At 34.4% G+C, this 27,454-nt stretch overlaps 3 protein-coding genes across 3 annotated transcripts; all 3 read left to right on the forward strand.

Moving 5' to 3' along the window:
- The first annotated feature begins 122 nt into the window (after positions 1–122).
- LOC129305323 (FH protein interacting protein FIP2) lies at positions 123–5,811 on the forward strand. The gene is made up of 11 exons (XM_054945380.1): positions 123–324; positions 792–901; positions 1,156–1,290; positions 1,582–1,737; positions 2,052–2,135; positions 2,555–2,601; positions 2,699–2,772; positions 3,517–3,575; positions 4,067–4,126; positions 4,316–4,396; positions 5,445–5,811. The coding sequence occupies exons 1-11, from the start codon at positions 276–278 to the stop codon at positions 5,496–5,498; spliced, it is 909 nt and encodes a 302-aa protein (XP_054801355.1). The 5' UTR covers positions 123–275; the 3' UTR covers positions 5,499–5,811.
- A 4,143-nt stretch (positions 5,812–9,954) lies between these two features.
- On the forward strand, positions 9,955–10,891 carry LOC129292698 (protein SRC1-like). Its single transcript, XM_054930305.1, has 2 exons — positions 9,955–10,410; positions 10,648–10,891. Exon 1 carries the CDS (start codon positions 10,036–10,038, stop codon positions 10,369–10,371), a length of 336 nt encoding a protein of 111 aa, XP_054786280.1. The 5' UTR covers positions 9,955–10,035; the 3' UTR covers positions 10,372–10,410; positions 10,648–10,891.
- Positions 10,892–18,735: 7,844 nt separating this feature from the next.
- On the forward strand, positions 18,736–20,729 carry LOC129309515 (protein VAPYRIN-like). The gene has a single exon (XM_054951122.1). The coding sequence runs from the start codon at positions 18,937–18,939 to the stop codon at positions 20,530–20,532; it is 1,596 nt and encodes a 531-aa protein (XP_054807097.1). The 5' UTR covers positions 18,736–18,936; the 3' UTR covers positions 20,533–20,729.
- The last annotated feature ends 6,725 nt before the right edge of the window (positions 20,730–27,454 follow it).

The raw sequence follows: 27,454 nt of genomic DNA on the forward strand, positions 1-27,454 counted from the left end.
TTTTCGCACTTTTTTAGCTTAAAAAAAAAATTACGCTTTTTCGAGGATTGATTCCATCAAGGTGCAAATAAATAATGCAAGTCTCATTGATATGGAACGAGAATGTGTGTGTGAAACCAAAATTCGGAGGGAATATTATTTATATTTATACCTGTTGAAATTTGAGGTAAATAGTTCTTCCCTATAAACTTCTGAAATGCGCCTGTTAGTTGCCTAGCGGAGTCATCAACCTCCTTCTCTTGGCCTTGCTTTCTTTCCCTCCCCGATTCGGCAAAATGGAGAACTCCGAATCTGACGTTCCTTCTCTGGTTTGGCTCAATATAGGTATTTTTTTTCTCTTTCATCTTCGTCATCTCAGTATCAGATTCGTTAAGGGTGACCGTATCAGTAAATAATGTTAATTCACAAGTAATTTGTTTGGTTACTGAGAAAACTGGTGGAAATGCTCAAATCCGATCATGCATTCTGTATCTTTCTGGGACTGTTGTTATTGTTGAAAAGGGAATAAGCATACTTGGGCTTAGGATAGTTGATGGCGCCATTCTTGGTTATAGTGAATCTGTAGCCCTTAGATGTCTTTTCCATTTACAGTACGATATCATGCTTGTTCCTGCACTTTCGAGTCACACAATGCTGAACTCTTCCCGACCTCCCCCTACCCCCGGAAAATATATATATACACTGACAGTTTGTATAATTATTGAGACTTGGAGCGTGATATGTTGGATCTCAAGTCCTTGACAAGCAAGAAATTGAGCTGAATTTTGTTTGTTCTTTGTTTCACATGTCAGGAGGGAAGAAATATTGCACCACAGTCAATACTTTGACAGAGCGGGAGCCTGATTCAATGCTGGCTGCTATGTTCAGTGGTCGCCATACTTTGTGCCAAGACCCTGAGAAGGTAAGAGTCTTCTCGTAATCTCGTTACTCTTATTTTGCATTGGTATGTTTCTTGCATATATTACAAAATTAAATCCTGCTACATTTGTTGAACTCGATGACTGATTGACCTTCCTATCACTGTTTTACCCTATATTTAGACGCATGTTTGTTGGTGGCTATGCGGTATGTTTGGTCATAGAATTGTTGAGTTATATACGTTTGCTCGATTAGACAACTCAGTTTAATTTTTTGGTTCACGATGGGTTATCACAGGGATATGTCTTTATTGATAGGGATGGAAAACACTTTCGGCACATCCTCAATTGGTTGAGAGATGGTGCGGTGCCTGTACTAAAGGATTCTGAATATACAGAATTGTTGCGGGAGGCAGAATACTATCAGCTACTTGTAAGTTATACTCCTTTTAATTGTTCTAAATTGCTATCAGATGCTTTTAAAGTTGTCTTCTACTTTCTTAGATTAACTTCTGCTGGGTTTTGTTACTACTAGCATTCTCAATGTTTTCTTAAATCGAGTTTAATGAGAAAATGTTAATGCCATTCCACTTATAAGGCATATCACAACTAGAAAATATACCATTGTTTTTGTCCTTTTGCCCCACTTCTTTCATGTGGTTTTTACTTTTTGGCTTCCCTCACTTTCCTATGCTGTAAACTGTAAGTAGTTGCAAATGTTCAGGGGCTAATAGATGGAATAAATGCTGTCATTAATAAGAGGAAGGAAGATGATGAATTACATACAGAGTTGACACGGACTGATATCATCAAGTGTATACAATCAGAGAGAGTCAGGTTTCGGGGGGTAAATCTCTCTGGCCTTGACCTATCTAAACTGGTAATTTCTCGAGCTTTGTTATCTAAGCAGTATCTTAATTTGATTAAAAAAGAAAATTTTTGCTTTGGAGAAACTTTTGCATATTACATTAGGCACGAAATAGGTGTAAAATGTTGATGATAAACAATTGTATTTTAGTTGCTATCTGGGGAGATAAAATTTTGGCAATAAGTCCATAACCACTGCCAGGATATTTTAACATAAGATCTGACAATAATTTAAGCCATGTTGACTTGAACCCCAGCATGATGAAATATGATAAATAGCATTTTTCCTGACATCATCCCCTGATAGTCTTGATTATGAATTTTCAGGATTTATCAAATGTGGATTTCAGCTATGCTTGTCTTAAAAATGTCTTCTTTTCACGTGCAAACCTTCAATCTGCAAAATTCCGGGTAAGTATAGTTCTAAAAATACCTAGTGCTTGGACATTAATCTGGAAAGATGATCAAGATGGATACATGCCTATGTGGCGGCCTAGGATTGAGATCTGGAGCTTCGACTGAATCTAAACTGGGATGTTTTTAAGTTCAGGTTTCCAAGAGTTTCAGTATGACTATAACAACTTTATCGTCTAACCCAAGGACATCTGGCTACCCTTTGTTGCAAAAGGAACAAAAATATGTAAAATGTAGTATTTGGAAACAAATTTATTTGCTAATTTGAACTTTTGATTTCCTACTTTTTAAAACATGAATTCCACATGCTTGTCTTGTTCAAGTTGGTAAAGATGTACAGTTAGTTGGTATTATCCACTGAATCATCTGCAATTAATTAATTTACAAGTATTCCTGAAACCCACCTTATTTGACAGGATGTTGATGCCGAGTCCTCCATCTTTCACAATGCAACTTTGCGTGAGTAAGTCACTCATAAAAATATACTTATTCCCCCTTTGTACTGTTGCATCACGCTCGCAGGCCTCTTACTTACTTATTTCATCTTTTGCCTAGGGAAGATGTGAATTTATCGGGGCAAATCTTCGTGGAGCTTTGTTAGCTGGTGCTTTCCTTCAGAGTGCAAATCTACAAGGCACCTTATCTTTCTGCTTGTCTTCTTTAATTCATTTTAATTTTAAGAAACCAATTGATAATTTTTACTCCTTAATTGTACGCCATTACTCTGATGGTTCCATCATACATGAGTTGTTGCCACATAATTCGTTGTTTGGACTGTTCATAACCAGCTGTTAAAATTACCCATATAAGGACAAAATATTTGGTGCATTTGGTTTTCAGTGGCTTATTATCAACCTTTTTGCATTACCAACATTACATCTGATAATTCTTCTTTTCCTTTATTTCATTTGAGGATATACACGCCCTTTCAAAAATGCTGGCTGAACTAATATGTCTCTTTTCTTCTCAACTGATGAATGAGCCAGAGAGGGGGATGTTTTCCTTTGTGAACAAGAATAGAAAGTGAGAATCATGCATGATAATTTAATAAATGGCATTTGGAATGCTGAACTTAATTAAAAGATGATAAAAGTATTCATTATTGCTTGAGTCACATGGTTTTCTGCATGCATAGTTCCTTGTGTTTATGTGAACAAATAGAAAACAGATCTAGTGCATACCCAAGTCCAAATTATGAGGCTTCTTTCTATACTTTAGGCCTCCAGCATAGTATTATAATCTGTCTTCCTTTTTTGTTTTGATGTTTGTCTCACTGATACAATATGAGAAACACAATATATTGCCTTGATTGTTTCAGTTTAATAAACATTGTTCTTGGAGACAAAGTTCATTTGTGTGATACTTTGCAATTCTGCAGATGCTTGTCTAGTAGATTGTAGCTTCTGTGGAGCTGACCTGCGTTCTGCACATCTACAGGTTTGCCACCAAACATGACACTTGCACTTGTATAATTAATTTGCAGCTTCGAGACATTGAGAGTAGCATGGATGGGTTCTGGTCTCAAAACCCAATAGGCGTTGTGATGTGCCAGTAAAAGGGATGGGGTGTCCTCTATAGTCATAGCAGGTTTTTATGCATCATAAATAAATTAGTATTAGAACTTAGACATAAGAATACATTATTGTATATGTTTCCCTTTTTTGGCAGTGAAATGAAATGGGAGTTTTCTTTATTTATTTAAGGCAGTTTCTGTTTGGTCCCCGTGTTTTACTTCCTTCAGGATTTGACCACTGGGTTGTTTCTGTACTCACGCCTTCCCTGTATTTCATGGATAATGATAGCGATAATAACTCAAGGGAGCCATAAGATATGGGGTGAAGCTGTACTCATCCCTGTCAGTTGATCTATCGCGTCTTGAAAAATGGTCTTTTATGATCCGTTAATTTGTACCTTTATGATCATCTCAGAATGCAGATCTTACTAACGCCAATCTAGAGGGAGCTGTCCTGGAAGGAGCTAATTTAAAGGTAAAAGATTTTGAGAATTGATGTTTCTTTGCTTTACGACATATTTGGAAGCATGCAACTGTGGTTATTTTTAGTTGGTTTAGGTTTAATTGGTCGAATGCCAAGGTTTTGCAAGATTTTTTCTTTCGGCCCCCACCCTGGCTTTTAAATTAGTTTGCTTAAAATTTGAAGTGCATCCTTGTGTCTCAGGGTGCAAAGTTGAATAATGCAAATTTGAAGGGCGCAAACCTTCAACGAGCTTATCTACGTCATGTTGACCTTCGAGACACAGTAAGTAGATTAGTTGATGACTTTTCAATTTGCTTTGAGAATTCTTTTCCCTTTGTTTTCAGTGATAGCTAGGTCTTCTTCTTCTTCTTGTTTTTTTCCCCTTGGAATAGCTGGTTAACATTTGGTATATAGTTAAGATGGGATTGTTATGGTACTGAAAACTTTGAAAATTCTGATGGCCACAAGAAATGGTTTGGATCTTGGCATATAAATTTCTTTCTCAAACAGTAATTTATCCTTGCAATTTTTTTTTTTTAAAGTTCTATGTTGCCATTGTTTGTCTATGGCATGAATGAGATCTTACAAATGATTTCTGTAGTGCTTTTTCATAAGGTGCAGGTGCTTGTGTCTCGATCAAACTGCTTCTTCAATTTTGCCACTAGTTAAGTATTAATTAATAATGATGATGATGATGCCACCAACTAAAGGCTGCCAATGCAGTTTGAAACTGTTGAGTTTGGTTCTGTTGAATATTTAATCTTATCCAGAATCAACCATATTTAGTTGTTTTCCTTTTGGTTAAGAGAAAAAAATGACAACTTATGGGGTGAAAAATTGGTCAATGAAATCGTGTTCTGCTGCAGCATGCTCCACTTATTGTTAGTTTGTAATTAGTGCAAACACGAGAATCCTGTATCGTCAAATGCAATAAACTGTTGTAAATTGCAGCATGAAAGATTGGTTCATAATTTATACTTCAAGTAGGGATCCTAAACAACATGAAATTCGGATTATCAAAGAAAAAAGTAATTAGTCATTTAGATCATTGCTGCAGAATGGAGAAATGAGCCCAAAAGTTACTATTCAGATGGAGGTTAATATGTTGGAATATATTTGAAGTTTTCTTCTTCAAATTGTTGATATTCTGGTTGTCTGTTTCTGATTCTTTTCTTTTTTTTTTTTTTTTTTGGTGCCATTTAAAATACTGGTGTATATATGCCAACAGAAGGATAAAAAGACTGAGAGTAGAAAAGACTGAGAATGATTTCGCCGTTCCAAGCATCATAACCTAACATATAAGTATTCATTTTTATAACGTTTTTGCCAGCAATTGGAAGGTGCAAAGCTTGATGGTGCCAATTTGCTCGGAGCAATCAGATAACACTTGGCCTGAAGCTGAGTAAAGTTTGGAAGTTGAGCCAAGGATTTACCATGTCATTGTTACATTTTATGCCCGAACCATCTTGTCTTTATCCTCCCTTTATCTTCCAACGCAAAACGCTGTACTCCTATGTCAATAAAGAATGGCTATTGATATTGATTGTTAACTACCGTTATAATCTATACTAGCGTATGGCATGTTGGTGCTTGATTGTACTGGTAATTTTCTTTTGGGAAATCATGTAAGATTTGTACCTGTTGTCAAAGCTTATTGATATTTGCATAAAATGTAATAAATGTCGTTTTTCTTTTTTCTTGTCGGGACCGAATGTAAGTTATACATATAGTTTGATTTGGAGTTGAAACTCACGTCATCTTGATGAGTGTCGATTCCCTTTCGCATTCTTGCTCGGATTGTGCATGAAATTTTATTTTGTGATGAAGGTAAAAGTTGACATGTCATGATCGGACAAAAGATCACTTGGTATTTGATATCATCTTGTACAATGCAGGACGATGAGTTAACGAACATCAAATTTAGACAATCATTCTAAGTGGGAGCAAATGATCGAGAATGTGTGTTGAGAGGTAACGCAGGAACTTGCTGGAAAAATGTGTTAAACTGGAAGAGCACGAAACTTTGGCATTTGGGGAGCGCAATTGGCTATAATACAATTCATGTTCTTAATTTCTAAACATAGATATTATTTTTTTTCATTCATAAAATATTGGACAAAGGGAAAAAAATACTCATCAAGTGAATGACCAAGAGCATCTAATAACTTAAAGGAAAAAAAAAGAGCAAAAATAATCATAATATTATTTAAGTTTGTGCAAGAATGACTAAACCATTAATTTGCTCAAACTCCCTTAATTGCTATTGTTAAATGTTGAGTGTAATTGGCTCGTGTCAATTGTGATTTCTCTGATTTGTTGATGTGAGCTAAAAAAGAAGGAAAAAATATTAATAAAGTCATCAACTAGAAATACTCATTAGTTCAAAGTCAAACAAAAAGAGTAGAATTACCTATAATATTACTTTAATAGATGCAACAATGATCCACCCATCAAATTTCTTAAATATTAACTATTTAGTTGATACTTAAATAAAAGTTGACTATTTTTTTTTTACTAATGTGAACAAAAAAAAAATTTCTTAGGTGAAATTCTTTAAAGGCAAATCGGCCATCGTATGATAATCAGTCTTCACTTGAGGCTTTGGTTTTGATGGTTAAGACGTCATAGGAGGGCAATTTGCCTTTTTTCATCATCTCCTTAGTCCTACTTCTACTATGCCTTTATTTATACAATTAAGAAATTAAAATGAAATTTTATACAAACTTAAAGGACTAAATGTGGTAGTGAGTATAATAGAAGTGGGACCAATGAGAAGAAAGGCAGATTCCTTCGCAGAATTCCACATAAAATTTGAGCAAGTTAATAGTTGATTATTTTTGCATTCATTTGAATTAATTATGGATTTTTTATCTTTTATTTCTCACTTTAAACTGATAAATACTTGTGGCCCACCACTTATTTTTGGTCCTTTATTTTAAAATATTTATTTATTTTATTTTATTAGTCTCGCCATGCGCTCATCACTCATCAGGCAAGGAACAAGGTCAAAAAAGAGAAAACAAAAGAAACCAAGGCGAAAGGGAAGGTGCGGTGCTTCTTGGTATCACATGTCGGCAAGTTTATCTCCGTCCACGCGTCGCTCACACGAGCCACGAAGATTTTTCTTTCTTTTATTAATAGTATAATACAATCTTCTTGAGACGGGAACAGGATCCGAGACAGTGCAGGTAGGGAAGTGGGGTTGAAATGGGTTGAGATTCCGTAGCAAGTGTTTGGTTGAATGTAAAATTTGGGCATTTCATTCGAACTTTTCATCTCAGCAGCATCAGGACTTAGGAGCGAGCATTCCTGCCTCAAACACGATCCCAAATGCCGATGGGATGAGATGAGCCATCATCATTCCTGTAATGACTAGATTAAAAGACGAAACTACCCATATATCTCTAAATGACAGCAAAACCCTTAGGGTCTGTTTGGTTCGAGGGGAGGGAAGGGGAGGGGAGGGGAGGGGAGGTGAGGGGAGAGGAGGGAAGGGAAGGGGAGGGGGAGGAGGGGGAAGGGAGGGGAGGGGAGCTCCCCCCAATTTGGAGGGAAGGCTTTGGAGGGGAGGGGAGGGAAAATTTTAAAAATTTCCCCTCCCCTCCTCCTAACCAAATGAGGGGAGGGAAGAGGAGCCCCTCCCCTCCCCTCCCCCCGAACCAAACGGAGCCTTAGGCACTTTTTGGTACAGGGAATTGAATTTTAAGGGATGGACAATGAAAGTGGGATTGAAAGTTGGAGTGAGTTTTTTTTTAATACAATAACACAAAAAACATGTATAAAAGTTGAACAAAATCAGGCCATATCAAAATCCATAAGGGATTTGTATCTTGAAGGCGAATGATTATGAATAATAAGATCAAGATTTTTTTGAGAGGCTTGGTGAGCAAGAATGTCCGCATATCTATTTGCTTCCCTAAACGTGTGTTCGAAGGTAATGATTCAATCTTTCATAATTAATTTCCTAACTTTGTTGATAATATCAGAGAGAGGATGATTATCAAAGAAATTATGTTGGATCAGCGAGAGTGTTTTTGCATAATTAAAGTATATGTTGATTTTATTGATCGAGCATGAGTTGGAATAAGCTTTAAAATCATGTTTGATATATGATGGGATTAAATAAAATTCAAATCAAACCAAAAAGTTAAATTAAAAGACACAATTATCCTTATCTTCTTCCTTTCCTCCCTCCATTCTCCCTTGCCTGTCCCTTTGAGCTTTACATATCTCATTCGCTTCTTCTTCCTCCTTCAATTTCCCTCTTTCAACACTATTTTTTCTCATGCAAGCATGAGCTGTATGATTTTAATGCCTCCCCACATGAAATGAAATAACTTGTGTGATTATTTTAATGCCTCTAGAATAATATTTGGAACAAGAAAAGCAAATGAGATCCATGGTGAACAATCCATTGTTGTAATGCCTTTGGAATAATCCATCCATGATTTTAATGCCTCTCATCCTTTGACTTTAATTTTTCAACTGAAATTTGAATCTATTTTACTAGTCACTAAATCTAAAATAAGAAAAGCCGATTTCTATGTCAATCTCACTGTCTCTACCTTTCTTCTTGCTCGTGTCAAGGTTAACTGTTATCGCAGGTCTACATCATTCATTGCTTGTTCAATGTTGCTTTCTTCAAAGTTGTCTTTGAAATGGGAGGAAATTGTTGTCAAAATCAGCATGGTAAACATGCGATGAGGTGAAGAAGAAGGAAATAGAGTCAAATTCAATGAAGAAGGAAATAGAGTCAAATTCAATATATTTTTAGGAGGACATTTTGGTCATGAAAATTTTAATCTCAAAATTAATTTTGCAATACTATAGGAGCGGTGAGTTTCAGCATTCCCACCTAATTGAGATTGAGTAATTATAAGTACTAGTAAATGCTTCATGCCAAATATGTTAAAAGTAATATTACTCTAATCTAATCTCAGTCCTTGCCCACTAATATTACATACCAAACATGGCATTTTATCTTCCACCAAGATTTTGACCCTTTGCACCTGATGGCGTGGGTAGAGTAAAAGTAATATTTCTCTAATCTAATCTCAATCCTTGCCCACTAATATTACATACCAAACATGGCATTTTATCTTCCACCAAGATTTTGACCCTTTGCACCTGATGGCGTGGGTAAGTAAATAAGAAATATTCTTATAATATTTTTAGAGACATTAAATAAGAGACAAATTTATTAAAGTTTTTACATATTTATTATTTTTTAATATATTTACAATAACAAATGTTATAACACCAAGGGTAACTAAAATTGTAAAAAATGCAAGTCTCATCCTCTATTTGACGTAAATTAATACACCATATTTCTTGTTATGAAGAGAGAAAGTTTTTTTAATCTCATTTATTAATTATATCATCAAATTTTTATAATAAATTTTTATTTTTATCCTTTATTAAATATTGAAGAGAGAGCATATAATCTTAAATTATATATATATATTTAATAAAAATAAATTTATTAATTTATTAATTTTTCTATACAAAGTTAATAAAATATAAAAAAATTTAATATCTGCAAAATATGTTAAAAATAATTTATAAATAAAATTAAAAAATAATTTATAAAGTTAAAAAAATATCTTTTATTTTAGGTTAACATCTGAGGAAAAAAAAGTTTCTTATCTCACAACCCAATCAAATCTTATGAGCTGTTGCAATCTGGACCCCATCACCATAGCTCTTGCTTGTAATAGATATCCTTCCCATATTTGTAATTGTGATTTTCCTTTACATGATGCCGCGTACACCCTTCCTTCACACGTCTTGAGGGTTACTTTCGTAATTCCATTTTCCTCCTCGTCCTTCCCCTCTCGTCCTTCCCTCCTCTGCCTATAAGTACAGTCGATTCCTAGCGATTCACTTACATCCGTACCTGAAAAGAAGGAGAAGGAGAAACAATGTCCGGAATCATCCACAAGATTGAGGAGACCTTTGGAGGTCACAAGAAGGACGAGCACAAGGGCGAACACCAAGGCGAACACAAGGGTGAGGGCGATCACCACCACGGGCACGGCGAACACAAGGGTGAGGGCGATCACCACCACGGGCACGGCGACCACAAGGGGGAGGGCGAGCACCATGGCGGAGAACACAAGGAGGGCCTTGTGGACAAGATCAAGGACAAGATCCATGGCGATCATGACCATGAAAAGGGGGAGAAGAAGAAGAAGAAGGACAAGAAGAAGCACGAACATGGCCACGACCATGACAGCAGCAGCAGCGACAGCGATTAGATCGCCTTCTTCTATTCCTACTACACCGTCTTTGTTAAGGTAGTCCGATCACTCTGTTCTCTGGTTGCTTGTTAGATCTAGATTTTTCGATGTTAAGGCAGGTCGCCTATTTCTGTTCATTAACTGCTTGCTTCTATTTCCCCATCTTAGAATTTGGGGATCTGAGAATTCTAAATTTGGCCCGTAATTATCTGCTTTACCCTCTCCTTTTTTGGGGGGGGGGGATTTCAAAAAGATATACTAACATTTGGTTTCTTTTTCCTCTCGCCGGTGCAGGTCTGCGTAACTGAACTGGCTTGGGTTTGTCTTACTTTTGTTTCTTTGGAATGTACTGGATTTAAGTCTGGCTTCGGTTGTATTATTGAAAAAAAAAAAAACACACACACACACACAGGCAGAGGGATGTGTTTGAGTATATGTTTCTAGTTACTGATATAGTTGTGTGAGATGCTGAATGTAAACCCTACTGCCTTGGTGTTGATGTGGATGACACAATAAATAAACATTATGGTTTATGTTATGTTTGTTCTTATATCTCCGTAGAGCATTTCTGGTGGATATCACTTGGTTAAATCGATGAATTAGATAGATGTAAGCTTTGAAAGGATCATGGGATAATGGGTATGAGCAATGAAAGGAGGATTAAATTTTCTTATTTGTCGGAATAAATTTGAGAAGAACCATCCATTTGGTAAAATAGTTCACTTCAATTTTTAACAAGCAGATACAACTTAGGCCCATCTTTATTCTTCTTCTTGTGAACTCACTGGAAAAGTTCCAACCGTAATGTGAGAGGAAAACCACGCAAGCTCTTTCCTTTCTGCCGCCTCAGAAAAAGTCAATTGTTGAATCGATCGCTGAGGAGTTAGCTGCTGCATCATTCATCAGTGACCGACTCTGCATGTTCCTTGCTCAGGTGCTTCTCTTCTCTGTACAGTGTTTGCCCTTCAGGAAACTTATTATTATTAAAAATTAAAAGCCATCTTTCATAATTAAAACTCTTAATATACAATATTATCAATTATCGGGGGGGGGGGGGGGATGGGGATCAGCAGGGCTCCCAAATTTTTTAATTTTTTTTTAGTTTCATATAAATGTTGTGTACTTGTGGCTTCCCAAGATTTATGAAAGCGAAGTGTACATATATATATATATATATGTATGTTTTAAATCTCAGTTCTTACTCTTAAATCTTGGCTCGGCCATCAAACTGTTAATTTTGAATCCCTACTGTCTAACCGCACACATGGACTTCTTTTTTGTTTTCCTGACCTTGAGAATATCGAAAGTATCTCAATTAATTAAATTAAATAATTAGCATTTTAATAAACGTTCTTGTAGATTCCATTGCTGTAGAGAAATAAACAGTCTCTTGAGGAGGTCGGTAGGTTTCCAAGCTACTAATTCCCTTAGCTTTCGAAAATTACAGAGAAAATATGGAAGAGTGTGGAAGACGTAAGATGTGTAGTTGTTAAAATTAAGGTCATCTACGTTTTTGTGTGTGTGTGACTGATTAATTAATTAATTTGAACTTTTTCAAATCATCTTGACCCAACAAGATAAAGAAAATAATTGATAATTAAGGGGTTGTAGGTTAAGCATTTGTTTTTTTTTTTTTTTTTTACCAGCAAGGTTAGGCATTTGTTCAAATGGGTTCACTTTTAAGATTCACTTATCACAACCCACGTAAAATTATGATTCACTTATCACACAACCCAGGTAAAATTATGAAGTGTCAATTTGTTATGGGATAAATAATTAATCAATACAAATTCACAATGTATAAATATTTTAAAAATGTTCCGACAGAGAATTCATGATCCACCTAGCATTCTGCTCAACACTGGTTGTGGTTGGTCATGCCGTTTAATTGGGTAATTGGGTAATTGCAAGGTTGCAAACGGTAAGGAGGAACATGCACCAAGCCAGTTCTGGAATATGAACCAAAACGTGAATAACTTCCAGAAAAACGACAAGGATCATTCATACTACGAATCTATGACATAAAACTAGAACCGACGTCGTGTTATTCGCAGGGTGTAAACTGTAAAGCAAATTGTGGCTTAATATTCTGCCGCCAGCGTATAGCCGGAGCCCGGAGATTCTTAACTCTGGAGCTCAGTGTCATAACCTCTATTTAAAAAGAAAAGAAACCATGAGGTTACAGTATTTTTAAATGCTTTTAAAGATGTCCAAGACAATGTAAAGATTTTCGTGAGAGAATTCTAGAATATCCAAGAAAGATCCAGTATATTTTAGAATGTTTTAAAAGTATCTAAAACAATTTAGAATTATTTAAAGAAGTCTAGAAAGATCTAAAAATTTATAGAATATTCTAGAAACTTATGAAAAAAGAACATGAATATATCTAAAATATTTTAAGATATTTTAAGATGTTCTAGAATATTTTACATATTTTAAAAGTTTGTCTTTAAAAATACTCTTATAAATATTTAGATATTTATTGTAAATATTTTTATAAAACACTCTAGATAATGAATGTAAAATATAAAATTAAATTGATCTCTATTGTTCATTAAAGAAGTGAGAAAACTTTAAATAAAGATGAAGTATATAAATACCTCCTCATGCCTCATTTGTAAGAAACAACAAAAGCAAGCAAAGTTTCAAGTTTTCTCATCTAAACTCTCTTCCCTCTTGTATTTAAGTTTCTTAATTTCTTTTCTTACATTCTGAAGATTCAGCTGATTTAGTTAGAATTAAAAGATTAATCACGCTAAAGCCGACGTGATTTAAGGACAGAAAAGTGCCAAGGTCATAACATCAGTGACCGGGTGCAATGGAATTCCAGGCATCAGAAAACGGGAAACACAGTATAGTCGATGGGGCGATCGGTTTTCTTTGTTATTTTTCATGCCCAGTGAAAATAAAATTTTAAACGCACATAATGATATATCATTCAAATTTTTGTTCGGAACGGGAAGATGATTTTGTCTGGACCTGAGCAAGCGGCCCTGTGCTGGGTGCTTCTTTTTTTTTCATGTTGCAACCAAATATGTCAGTGGCGCCATTAGAAAAATAAGGAAAAATTATCAAGGAGGATGCTAGAGAAAATTTATATCAATCAAGTTTGCTTATTAAAATTTAAATGAATACTTTTTAATTTGGATAGTGTTTTATCAATAAAAATTCATTCAAGTTTTAACATCTCATTCTAAATTAATAACAGTTTATTCAAGTTTTTTTCATTCAAATTTTGACAATAACTAATTTTTTATTAATATAAATTTACTCTGGCATGTCCTTCATCACTAATTTCCCTTAAAAATACATCAATAAACTATAATCGGACGCAAATAAAACACAACGTCGTTGCCTGAAAAAAAAAATGGGAAAATTGATCATTTAATCCCTATAGTTTTGATCCAATTGTAACTCAATCCTTAAACTTTAATTCTTTATAACTTAGTCTTTGAAATTTTGATTCGATTATAAATTAGCCTCTAAATTTTTCCTCTTATAATTTAATTGCCGAAGTTTCAATATCTTAAATATTGATCCTTATATTTTAAAAAATAAAATTAAAAATATTTTAAAATTTTAATATTTATAAATATTGAAAAATTTTAGTAATTTAAAATACTAGTAATAAATTTTAAAATATTTTTAATTTTTATAATTTTATTTTTTAAAATATAGAAACCAATATTTAAAAGGTTAAAACTTCAGGGACTAATTTACAGCTGAGTTAAAATTTTAAAGACTAAATTATAATGAGTTAAAATTCAGAGACTGGGTTACAGCTGATTTAAAATTATAAGAATTAAATAATTAATTTTTTCAAAAACGTATTGTATGGAAGCTGGAGCAGTTTGTGAAAGCATGTGGACTATGGTTTGATTGGAAATTTTTTATTTTGGTGACTGAAGAAGGGCCCAGTGTGCAATTGTACAAAACATTGGGCCCAACTACGTCTTGATTAACAGAGACCTCCGGGCTTGGGTTTGAGCCTCACTATGCCACCTTAGTGTTTACAGTTGTCTTCGGTTTATTAGCATTTGCAATTTACACTTCACATCGCTGCTTAGACCCAAAACAGAAGGCCCACCTCTGTAATTTCCTCACAAATAAAGGAGGGAAATTGATTTTACCCCTGAAGGTTTTAAAAGTATGTCATGTATTAAGTATTTCATGATCTTTCTAATATTATTTTTTAATAAGACTAAAAATATTGTACTTAATAGTTTACAAGGGGTGGTTTGAAAACATTAAAAGGAATTGAATAGGGTGACAAAACTAAAATATCCACATTATTTATAGGTTATAGCTTAGGTGGATGCGGAAGGTGGAAGATACGGTTGGTTTTCGGTTTCTCTCATGTTTCTCCGCCTTCATAGTTCATACCTTCAAAAGTCAAAAGACTGCTCCTTTTATTTTTAAATATAAGTAAAACTTTTATATGGTTTTTTTAATAAGCAGAACAATATTTTTTTTTAGTAGCATTAATGACATCTTGTTTTAGTTGTCCTTAAATTAGGGGAAAAAATAATGATTCATCACAGGGTTATTTTAGTTCAATTTTTTAATTTCAATATTTAATTAATTAATTTTCTTAAATTATATTAATTAATTAAATTTTGCTTACACTTTAAAAGCCAGGGATTTATTTGAAAATGAGGGCGGTTTGTTTCCACCCTCCCAATGGACTCTGCATAAATCAAAGCTCATGGCAGCAGCAAAAACGCCAATAGCTAAACCAGCGGAAAAGCCCACATGGCCCCCAGTTTAGATGCTGCCTCTTTGACGAGAAAAGCACGGTTGGATTGAAGTACGGGTATTTCTCCCAAACATGATTTTATTTTATTTTCTTGGCCAAACCAAACATGATTTTATTGGAATATTAAAATCTTGCCTTATCAGAATCCACTTCTTTCCCCTGTTTCCTGAAAGCAGAACAACAGGCCACAGCTGCCAGAAACTCTTTCAAATCAGCGGCTTCTTCTTTTTCTTCATCACGAGTCATCATCCCAATCCTTTCACTTTTTCACTCCATTTATCTGTGTTTCTTCTATAAAAATGTCAATCCGTTTTCATGAGCTTCCCCAACGGAATCTTATTTCAACATAATCTGGATGCTAGAATTTGTATGGCTTCACTGATACTGCTATTCTCGGAACTTGTTGGGAATCGCGAGTGGGATTCCGCAGCTCTCATAGCTTCCTATTTTTCCTCTCCTCGCTGTTCCTCAACATCTCCTCCTCCGTCTGCTTCGACTGGGTCGTCTGCTTCCGTCCAATCCTTCAAAAACCAGAACCACGCCACTGAGGAGGTCGTCATGGATCGAAATCCTTTGGAGTCCAGGGTCTGTGTTGATTTTGTCTGGCCTTGATCTTTGATTACTCTTGTCTTGTTGTTGCAAAATTATATGCTTTTTTTTGTATTCATGTATATACTGTTAGTGATTAATCTCGATCACTTCCAACTTCCTGAATATGATGGATCCCAGATTTGCTCCTCTTACCACTTCCGTGTTCAAGTTTGCTGAGAGGATGCGACCGTTCTTAATTGTAATAAATAGAACCCACCAAGTTCAATTTGTAATGAGAATATTCATGGATTTGTAATTAGGACTTGGTTGAACTCCTTTCCGATCATATCAAGTCATTAATTCCTCTTTTTTATTTTTTCTCTGAAATTTAGTAAAAAAAAAATTATAATTGATTTTTAAATGAATTAAATTTTCAAATAAATCCTAACATTGTAATAAAATTAAGGCAAACTGGGGTTTAGGTAATATTTGGAGTTTTTTTTTTTAAATGAAATCGGATGGTTACAAGTTTAATACATTATTTGAAAGAATTTTTTTAAAAAAAAGAGTAAAATGATTTGGGGTGGTCTTTTAAATTATCTTTTACCATATTAAATTCATTGAGAGCCAATGACAAAATGAAATGATATAAATAATATTATTATAAAATTATTCTCATCCTTTTCATCCTCCCTCATTCTTTCACCCCAATTTAATGTAAAATTGAAAAATATAATTATATTTAGTTCAAATCTGTTAATTTTATAATTATTTTTAAATAATGATTAAATAAAATCATTTACTTTTTAATAAAAATTTTAAATAATGAAATATTTCGTTCTATTTTATTGCATTAATTATTGTTGCTTTCCATTTGGGTTTGGTTGAAAGCGATTTATTTGTCCTCGTCTGGGAGAGGGAGCATACAATGACCTCAAAATATTCTTATTCGACTCCTCAACAAGAAACAATAGTTTTCTCATTTTGCCCGTTGAACTATGATCTTGCTCGGTAAAGTATGCAAAGACAAATGACATAATTGGCCAAAATAAAAACTACTGCATAGTATTATTGGCCTCACAACAATATGAAAAGGACATTGCACATAGAAACAGAGTGTGACTCTGTTGGTAAATGGTAAACATAACGTACCTAGAAATATAATGAAGACGATTTGTGGAACGGTAATTCATTGGTAACACCTTCACATACCATACGCTTTTAATTGATACGCCATGGAAACCTGCACAAATTTTTGCTCCGTTGACTTCATTCATTGATAAATATTCAGTTGTCGAGTGGAATGCCATCAACTTCTGGGCATTTCAAGAGTGCAAATATGACTTGCGACTCTTGAGGGGTTTGATCTGTCTCAACCCTTTCCGAAAGATGAAAGGGGAGTTCCATGCTTGCCTCTTGCTAGCGGAGTTGGGATCAATACCTTCAATAATTCTTAACAGAATATTAATATTGCCTCCAAAATTTAAGATAATGGTTCTCTGAATTTATGTTTCAATTAAATATGCAGTTGTATTTCAGATTACAATGCATTATAGAGACCTTTTAACAATAAATGTGGACAGAGTTAAGCGTGCGCGTATAATATTCTAAGCTTGCAAAACCCAAATCATGTCATAGAACAGCAATCAACATAGATTTTTCAACTTTACAGAGTTCTTGTGCATCTCGATCTCCCATTTGAAACGTGAAGTATGACCCTTCTTTCTATCGTGTTGTTAATGTAAAAGTATATTATATTCTATGTACTATATGACAATAATAGCTATACATATTAAATTGGTGGATTGGATTTGAAGAACAGGCAAGAAATTCGTTGGGTGTCTCGTCCCATGCCACAGGATTGAAATGGAATTTTTAAGGGATCCTCGTGTTTCTCAGCATCGCGAGCAGACGTTCTATCACTCTGCCAAAGAGTTGCTTTTCAAAGTCACTTCAGACAATTTCCATCAACCGATAACCTCTTGTTCTCCATTTAAGACAAATCGAATCCCTCACATTGTACCACAACTTTTTTGCTATACTCTGTAGTTTAACTCCTCAGTGCTTGCAAGTAGAAGTTAAAAACTAAAATAAATGGAACTAAACATTTGTGATATCTTTTCAGGAGAATTTTAATTATAACCACCTACTTCAATCAATTTCCATTAGAACTAACAAAAACAATAGTGGTGACTCCTAAGTTCTGGAATGTTATTATATGCTTCACATTAACAAAGCTCACGAGATAAATAAGATTTATAAAATTTATAAGTTTAAAGAACTTTTTACTTAACATATTAATCTTTTAGGATGAGCTATTTTTTTGTTTTGTATCTTTATTACAATTGAATTATTATTGTCTATACCGATCTTTGATATACAACATCTCTGGTATGTGCAGTTAATCACACAGGGACGAAGAATAACGTTATTGGTGGGTGACTAAGACACGCACAATGAAATCCCCTGTATACTTTTGAAGAACCTGCATAGAAGGCAATTGAACCGATCAGAGTTTACAAGTGAAGGAATGTGCAGAGCAGTGCCAAATGCCAAAGTGAAATTTTGATTTTCTGGCTGGTCGGTCTAAGTCTAACCCTTACAAAGTAACAGACAAAAGCAACTTCAAAATAATCTTATTACCATATACTGTCACTATAGTTGGCCTGGTAAAAGAATGTACCGGCAAGCCTTTCTGCATTGCTCACTCAGACTTGGTATATGCTTATATAAAATGATAATGTTTCGTGTTGCTCCTAACAGAATGTTTTCCCAAATGGCCAAACCCGTACATTTTTGTGCTATTTCACACTCAAGCTATGAAGACACAAATAGAAAAGAGCATCTTAGCTGCACATAGATTTTTTATACATGGGAATGGCCCCATTAGCCTATATTATACTATGATCGAAAACAATGTTCCATTAAAAGTCAAACGAGCATCGAACAGCAAGTTTGGCGTTTTAGGGGTAAAATATTATAAACCTTTAGACAACAGTGAAAGTGATGTGTAGCTACTGGTGACACCAAGATTGGGTTCTGAACCTTTAAACTAAACTGTATTTTTGGAGTAATACAGTTCAGACGCTGAATAGAACAAGTCACATAGTTTTTTACACCACCACTTGGCACGCTCTTACGTACAGCCGGCACCTCTCGCTTCGTTAAAAATTTTTCCGTCCAAGCATTGTCCTTCTCAGTATTCTCTTCCTACAACTTAACTTAGCCATTTCATGGCTTTTGCTTCCGAACCATAATCGAAGAGCTGACTCTGAAGCGCAGAATTGATCAGAGATATGGACAGACTCATAAGATTAGATCCATCAAACATCGTTCCCGTCAGGGTCGAAGCGGGGCAGAAATGCGTTGGCCATATCACGTTACGCAACGTGATGTACACCATGCCAGTGGCCTTCAGGCTTCAGCCACTGATCAAGACTCGTTACACAGTGAAGCCTCAGTCTGGAATTATATCTCCTTTGGCCACACTCACGGTGGAGATCATCTATCACCTCCCACCAGGAGCTAGTCTCCCTCACTCGTATCCTCATTCCGATGATTCTTTCCTTCTGCACAGTGTGGTTGTTCCTGGTGCGGCAATTAAAGAGCCATCCTCTATGTTTGATTCTGTTCCGAGCGACTGGTTCACCACTAAGAAGAAGCAGGTCTTCATAGACAGTGGCATCAAGATCATGTTTGTGGGTTCGCCGATCTTAGCTCAACTCGTTGCAGATGGTTCCATGGATGACATCAGAGAGGCGCTGGAACGAAGTAACCCGTCATGGAAGGCTGAGAACTCAATGGACTCGCAAGGTCAGACGTTGCTTCACTTGGCCATTTCACGGAGCAGACCGGACCTTGTTCAATTACTCCTCGAATTCAAGCCCGATATCGAAGCTCCAAATCGTGCTGGTTCAACCCCACTTGAGGCTGCATCTTCCTCCGGAGAATCCTTAATTGTTGAGCTTCTATTAGCCCACAAGGCCAACACAGAACGATCAGAATCATCCGTTTGGGGGCCACTTCATCACGCAGCTAAAGGAGGACACTTGGAGGTCCTAAGGCTTCTTTTACTGAAAGGGGCTAAAGTAGATTCTCAAGCAAAAGATGGTAGCACGGCCTTGCACCTCGCAGTTGAAGAACGAAGACGAGATTGCGCTAGACTTCTGTTGGCTAACGGTGCCAGAACCGACGTTCGCAACACCAGAGAAGGCGACACGCCTTTGCACATAGCCGCATTCACGGGCGACGAGAACATGGTGAAGCTATTGCTGCAAAAGGGTGCGAATAAGGATGTGAGAAATGGGTTGGGGAAAACCGCATACGACGTCGCCGCCGAGAATGGATATAACCGCCTCTTCGACGCGCTTAAATTGGGAGACGAACTCTGCGTGGCGGCTAGAAAAGGGGAGGTGAGGACTATACAGAGGCTGATCGAGAACGGAGCGTCCATTAATGGAAGGGACCAGCACGGCTGGACCGCGCTTCACAGAGCCGCCTTCAAAGGGGGAACTGATGCGGTTCGGGCTCTGCTAGAGAAAGGGGTGGATGTGGATGCTAAAGACGAGGATGGGTACACGGCGTTGCATTGCGCCGCGGAGTCGGGTCATGCCGATGTGACGGAGCTGCTGGTGAAGAAGGGAGGAGATGTGGAAGCGAGGACCAATAAGGGCGTGACCGCGTTGCAAATAGCAGAGTCGCTGCACTATGTGGGGATCACGAGGATACTCGTCAGCGGCGGGGCTAGTAGGGAGAACAACTGTCAGATTCCAGCACCGCCGGCGAATATTCCGTTTGGGAAACAAATGGACGGTGGGGAGAAGAAGAAGATCATCAGAAACAGAGGGCTTCGGGGTAGCTTCGATCGCTCGGCGGCTCTAGCTGTGATGTAGTGGCCAGTATCAGTATGGCTGGTTCTCTCTCACATTTTTTGGATTCCCCGTTTCGTGGTTGATTTTGGAATCATAGCTTGTGGATGGTATTGTAGATTCATGATACATGTTCTTTCTACGCTGCTTACAATACATAAAAAGTTGTTTCAAGTTCATTGACAATGTTCACTGAGATTCAAGAAGGCGAATTGCATGTAGATGATGAGCCAGTTCTTAACATGAAAACTTTTGGCCTTTACTCTCAAAATTACGTTCAAACACTTCCAAATAGAATTTTGCTAAATATAAATTGAAGTCTAGACAAGCGCGTCATCTACTGTTCTGAATTCTGGTCGATGAAACCCCTTCAAATTCCTTTTCAAGGGGGAAAAACTGAACACCCTATTTTTTTTTTTTTTCCCGTTTCGAGTGTCGTTTTGCAAGAGTCTCAAATGTATTGCTTGTCACAGGAGCTGCCTCAAAATTCTCAAAAAAGATAAAGAAAATAAAAGTTGCAAATAGTATCTTGAAAGACGGAATTAAGTATCTTGAAAAACTTGACATGTGGATGCGCGCAGGTGATACATTGCCCATATATATTACTGAAAAGGTACTAATTTGGAAACGCATCTGGTTCTCCCCCTCAAGTAAACAGTTTTAACCAGCACCACAGCAACAAGCATGGTTCCAAAACATGAAAGTAGTAAAAAAAAAAAAAAAACCCACTCTAAAATATGAATATTTTTTTTACAGTAATTCACATATTAATAAAGCTATTATTTTTATCAAAATATACATTGTTTTCTTTTTTTTTTCCTTATTCTAATTAATGATAATAAGAAGAAGTTCATAAATTCACAGATCAAATAATTTAGGTTAACAAATAAAGGAATAAAATGAGGAAAAAAATTGTGAATACTAAATTAATTATATTTTAAACAAAGATTAATTAAAAGAAGAGCAGTATAAGCATATGGATGTGGTCACTTATTCCACTACTCTCATGCTAATGACAAAACCTCGTGGAATTGAATTTCCTTAGGGTTGTATAGTAGTAACAAACTAGCAATGTTTTAAGATGTTTATTAGAGAGTAATACATCATATATATAGATAGATGTTTAGTAATTGTTTGTTGGCAAAAGATGTTTAGTAATGATTTAGTAATGAATGGAAAGGCCAATGTAATTGTCACATGGGGAACATGGTGGTGGCTTTTGTATTAAACTAATATTATTGAATCCTTGTTGGGCATGGGCTCTCCATTTGTGGGCTTAACGGCCTTTCATGCGTAGAACCCAAAAGACAACAATAGATGCATTTTATTGTTTGCTTGTAAGGAACCCAGACACTTGGAAATCAAGCTCCAATGGCGGATGGTGGCGGGTCGTTAGTTAACTTGCAATGAGACCAAATGGTTGAAATAGTAAAGCGTCAGCATCAATGGTTGGTATGTTGGATTACACCGACCCATCACCAACCCCGAAAAGCAGGTTTTAGTCAATGTGCCCTGGCGATGGGCGATGGCTTCAAGTCACTATACTTGCAATCTTCACCTACTCACTCCTCTATTTTTTCCCCTTCCGGCCACCATCTTCACCAACTCACTATACATACATACATACATACATACATATATAATAATTACCTAGAAGTCCCAGCCACGTATAAATATTAAAGTTTGACTTGTAAATAAATTAAAAAAATAATTACTCTCTTTATTTAGGATTAGATTGTAATTTTCTCTCCCTGTGTATATATATATATGGGGTATGTGTGAAATGGAACGCCGTCTTGTTTTTGAAATGGAGACCTAAAATAATATTGAGTCATGTTGTTGAATATTTTAAATATATATTTTTATGTGTAGTCAAGAAGTGGATAAAAAGTATGAAATAAAACGATGATCTGACAATGTGATTATAAGAAGGAGGTAGATATAAGTAATGGTCACGCAAGCAAGACACATTGGATTGGAGGATTTTATGGCAGTTGAAAATATTTGTTTGTCACAACGGTACCGGATGCTCAACGCAGGCAGGCCGTGGCTGTGCACGTCAGCAATTGATGCTGTGTGATGGAGAGAGGACCATAAAAATTCATCATTCCAGTCTTAACTATAGAAGCAAGTTGGGTGATTAATTTTGGTTTTAAAGGTTAGGTCAAAGTTTGTGAATCAGAATTTCTGACTGCGAAGAAAGGGGACGGACATAATTGTAATATAAATATTAAATAAACAACAGCGAAAATAACCGTGTTCTGATTCTCATCTGAATATCAAAGGTTATGCGCAAGAATTGTGGGAATTGATTCCAAACTGAACTCTGACGCACGACTTATGGAATAGAAATTTAATTTAATCCCAGGTGTATGGAATTTTCACTTATTTGTTTGAAATATGTCATTTAAAAAGGGGGGAAAACTCATGCTAGACATGCTTCATGGTCGTCTCCAGGAGAGTTTTAAAATATTACTCCCTTTATTTAAAAATATAAAATATTTTTAATCGAATCTTACTTTTTAATAAAGTAATTATTTACTTTTAAATTAATCCTATATTTTTATATTTATTTCTATTAAACACTCAATAATAAATATAAAATCACTGTCAATAGAGATATTTAAAAAAAATAATAATTACATTTTAAAAGATTAAAAATATTTTACATTTTTAAACGTTTAACTCTTTAAAAAATATTTTATATTTTTAAATAAAGGAAGTATGAATCTTGCAGTCTCGAAGTGAATGCTCAGTTTCTGCTGTAACCGGGCAAAAATAATTTAACTGAGGCACGATACCATTTAAAGATAACAGAAGGATTAAAAAGGAGCATGTACACATCACTAAAAAAAATCTTAGATACTACTGCTACAGTTCCTCAAGTTTTATACATAAATCATCTGTAGAAAAAATTTTGTGATATTAAATATAAGTCACTTCATAAAAGCTTGGGTAATAATAATTGTTTTATTTTAAATTTGTTCTTCTTCGCAATTTTGAACGAGAAGATAAAGAATACTTGTTTTTAAATTTATTATATTTACCAGGAGTGAAAATGATAATTAAAGTGGCTTTAAGACATTTAATTTTAATGATATAAATAATTTGTACTGTTTTAAATTTCCACGAGTATCAGCTACGACTTGTTTCTAATGACACGTTCTGATAAAATAAAATTTCATATCACATTTTCAATTTGCCCCCTATTAGTAAATGTTGCGATATTGAATGAGGTGCCAAAATAAAAGAAAAATGAAAAATGAGGGAAAAACATGACTATTAGTCTATATTTTTACCGTGCTTTGTTATTAGTCATCGTAGCTTTTTTTTTTTTACTCCAAGTCCATACAATCTTTTCTATGTATAATGTTAATCCCTTTATTTTTTCAATGTCTTAGTAGGACGACAATGCAGCACTAACAATATTGAATTATATATCATATCATCAACCTTATTTCACTTTACGTCAAACAAATTGTCATTTTCGGGTTCCTTCACAACACCAGCAAACTCTATTCTATTGTCTTTGATCTTGAAGTGTTTGATTGTTATTATTGTTAACGTTGATTTTAGATTCATTTCGTCATTACATGCCTATTTGGATTTGCGTGTATAATCAATTATTGAAACTCAAACCATAGTTTGGGTTAAAAATGCCCAAACACCTCCAAATGGCCATAACCAATTAATTGAAGTATGAACTGGAAAGAGTGGCTTCTCCAATTCAATTTTCCCGTTGCAGCATTTTTTATTTGAGAGAAATTTCTAGCTGCCCAAATATACCAACATGTCCTTAAACCACGTGTCAGGTATATAATTTAAATTAATTGATTTTAACCAAACATAGCCAACATTTATGATCCCCTGGACACTTGATCGGCGCCATAGTATGAACAAATTTATATAATTTAAATTCCTATACATATTAAATAATATATTTCATTTGTCAAAAAGAGTTCAAAAAATTTAATAATATTATACACTACTTTATTAATATTTACATTTTTATGAGCAATATTCTTTATGATAATTTGTATATTTAAAATTAATTTTATCTAAATCATCTAAACATTTTTAATCTTATCACAATCAATTTCAAAAAATAATATTTAAACAAAGTCAATATTGTAACGTAATTAATCACATTAGTTAATTTTTTTACAGTCAATTATATCTAATTAAAATACAAACACACCTATCTATAGTGTTGGGCATATTCTCTGTTTTCTCTAGTCGGTCTCTCTTCCTTGATACTCCCTCCGTCCTAAATTATAGGACTTTTAAAGTAGTTTATTCGTTCAAAAATATAAAATATTTTGGGTAGATTAAGGTTTCATAAAATGCTCAAATTTTAATATTATCCTTTCTCTCTTTATAATTAATTTTTGTTCCTTCTCTTTTTAATATATTAGATGATGAATATTTTTAAAAGTTTATATTTTTATTTTGAAAAGATAAGGTTGTTAAGCATACTTAATGAGGTTGATTGGTATGTAAGATTTTGTCTATAAATATCTTATAATTTGAGATGAAAGTAGCATTTTATACATGTCATGTCTCTTTCTTTCTTCCTTTAATATTTAACACAAGATTTAAGACAGTTAATTATAAGTCAGACTATTTATGGCGCTATTAATGCCATGTCATAATCTCTTCGAACATGTTTAAAAATAAAAGTATCAACACTGCGGACAAGAGATACAGGGACTTGAAGGGAGGGGGGGAGGGGAATCCAATAACAAAACATGATAAATTTGTAAAAATATAAGAAATACACACACACACTCAGTTATGAAACGTGTTCACTTGCATCAAGGAGTTCTCGCGGAAGCGCGAGTGTTAAAGAGGATAAAATAAGCGAATGCGGTGACCAGCTCACCATTGGCACCGCCACTTGTAATAGGGCGGTGATCTCCAGGTCCATAAACCAGTCAACCCACCGACGCCTCCACTCGAGGACTTGAAGAATTACTTGCTGGATGAGATTTTTTGTCTTTATTTTATTTTATTTTAATTTCAAACAGGTAAAAGCTTACAACGTAGATCTAGACTGTTAGACATTTCCAATCACATTTTACATACCAAAAATGGTTATTGTCTTTTATTAAAAAAATGATAAGTAATTTTTTTTTTTAATTCTCGACCCTTTCTTATGAAGAGTGTGAATAAATATTTAGTTATATCATGTTTTTTCATGCTACATTAAATAATACAAGGATAAATTCAAACAAGATATTTTTTGAAAAAAAATTACGAGTTGTTCTAACAAAATAATTTTGACAAGTATTAAATGTTTTAATTCTAAATTCAGGTTATTATAGACATTTTACTAAAAATATTAATGTCAAAAAGATTATAAAAAACTTAAAATGAATTATCATATTTTGCCGAATTTTGCGATCATTCATATATTTTAATAGTTTTTTCTATCATTTCCTTTTTAAAAATAAGTTCATGGATCTTTCATTATTCGCCTGGGGAAACGCGAAAATCGGTCCTCTTGATTGGTTATTCATATAACATTCGTGACAACTTTACTGCTTTGTGTGTGTGTTTATAGGCATTATAAAGTTCGAAGAATAATTATGTACTATTAAAAATGACTAATACACAGAGACTGAAAAAATATATATTTACTTTATTTAAAAATATAAAATATTTTTAATTAAATTTTATCTTTCAATAGAATATTTATTTATTTTTAAACTAATATATCTTTTTATATTTTCTCTTATTTAATAATATATTTTATCTTAAAATAAATATAAATTAATTTATTAATTAGAAGCACTAAAAAAAATCACTACACTTTAAAATAATAAAAATAATTTATATTTTTAAACATTTAATCTGTTAAAAAAAATTATTTAAGGGAGTACATGTAAAAAAAAGAGAGAGAAAAAAGGCGTTGAATGTAACCTCAATTGCGGGCTGCATTCAATGGAAGTTGGAATGGGGTGCGTGGCAGACGCACGGCCATCAATATGGTGCTGGGACCTGCTCGCAAAACCCAAAAAAAAAAAAAACAATAGTATTTAGAATTAAAATATTTTATTTATAGTTAAAAAATTTAAATTTATAATCATTTATATAAATATTTGTAACTTATCAATTTTTAGAGGATACATGAGCATGTACAAGCAGAACAAAAGAAAAGCTCGGCCAAAAAAATAAAAAGAACAAAAGAAAAGCAGGGAAAAAAAGGGCATCCTGCAAAAATAGAAAAGAAGGAAGTTGGAATGAAGGCGCGTGACCGGCGCGGCGCCTTCAATTCAGTAACAGACCTCTGGGGAAACAGAGAAGGAAGTAAAGTAATTCATAACGGTTAGTTTATAAGCAAAATTTTAAAAAAACATTATTATCACCATTTCATAATAATACATGACATAGCTTATAAATTTTACTCGATTGGAAGTATAGAATATTAGAAAATTTTATGGTTGTTTTTTTGACTACATCCTAATTCATTTATAATAAAATATTATGTTAAAATTTCAATTGTCACTAACCAAACACTTATGTAGATTATTTAACAAAATACTTATGTTTCACCCAACTTTGTCACTTGTTGTTTGAATCATAGGGCCATGATCCCCCTTGACTTTTTATTTTTTTTCAAATAAAATATCAGAGTATATTTTCAGTCTCTCTAAATTATTATGTACACTGTTTATCTCAATTATATATAACTTTTATTGTTGCAAGTGAATAAGTAGTTGGTATATATTTATTATTTCAAAGTTTGAACATTTGTAAATGTTGTGTATATATTTATTCTTTGTCGGCACAATACTGATTACAAAATATTTTTGCATTTTAAATTGCCAGTCCGATGGAAACTAATAAAATTCAGACAAGTGACAAAGTGAGTGCATTACAATGGTTTGGAGACACCAAATGATTTTTAATTTCATATGAAGTTTTTTTATTCAAGCACGATGCA

The sequence above is a fragment of the Prosopis cineraria genome, unplaced genomic scaffold (genome assembly GCF_029017545.1).
Source record: "Prosopis cineraria cultivar Desert tree isolate PC_DT_omini unplaced genomic scaffold, ASM2901754v1 PC1, whole genome shotgun sequence".
In the NCBI taxonomy this organism is placed as follows: domain Eukaryota; kingdom Viridiplantae; phylum Streptophyta; class Magnoliopsida; order Fabales; family Fabaceae; genus Prosopis; species Prosopis cineraria.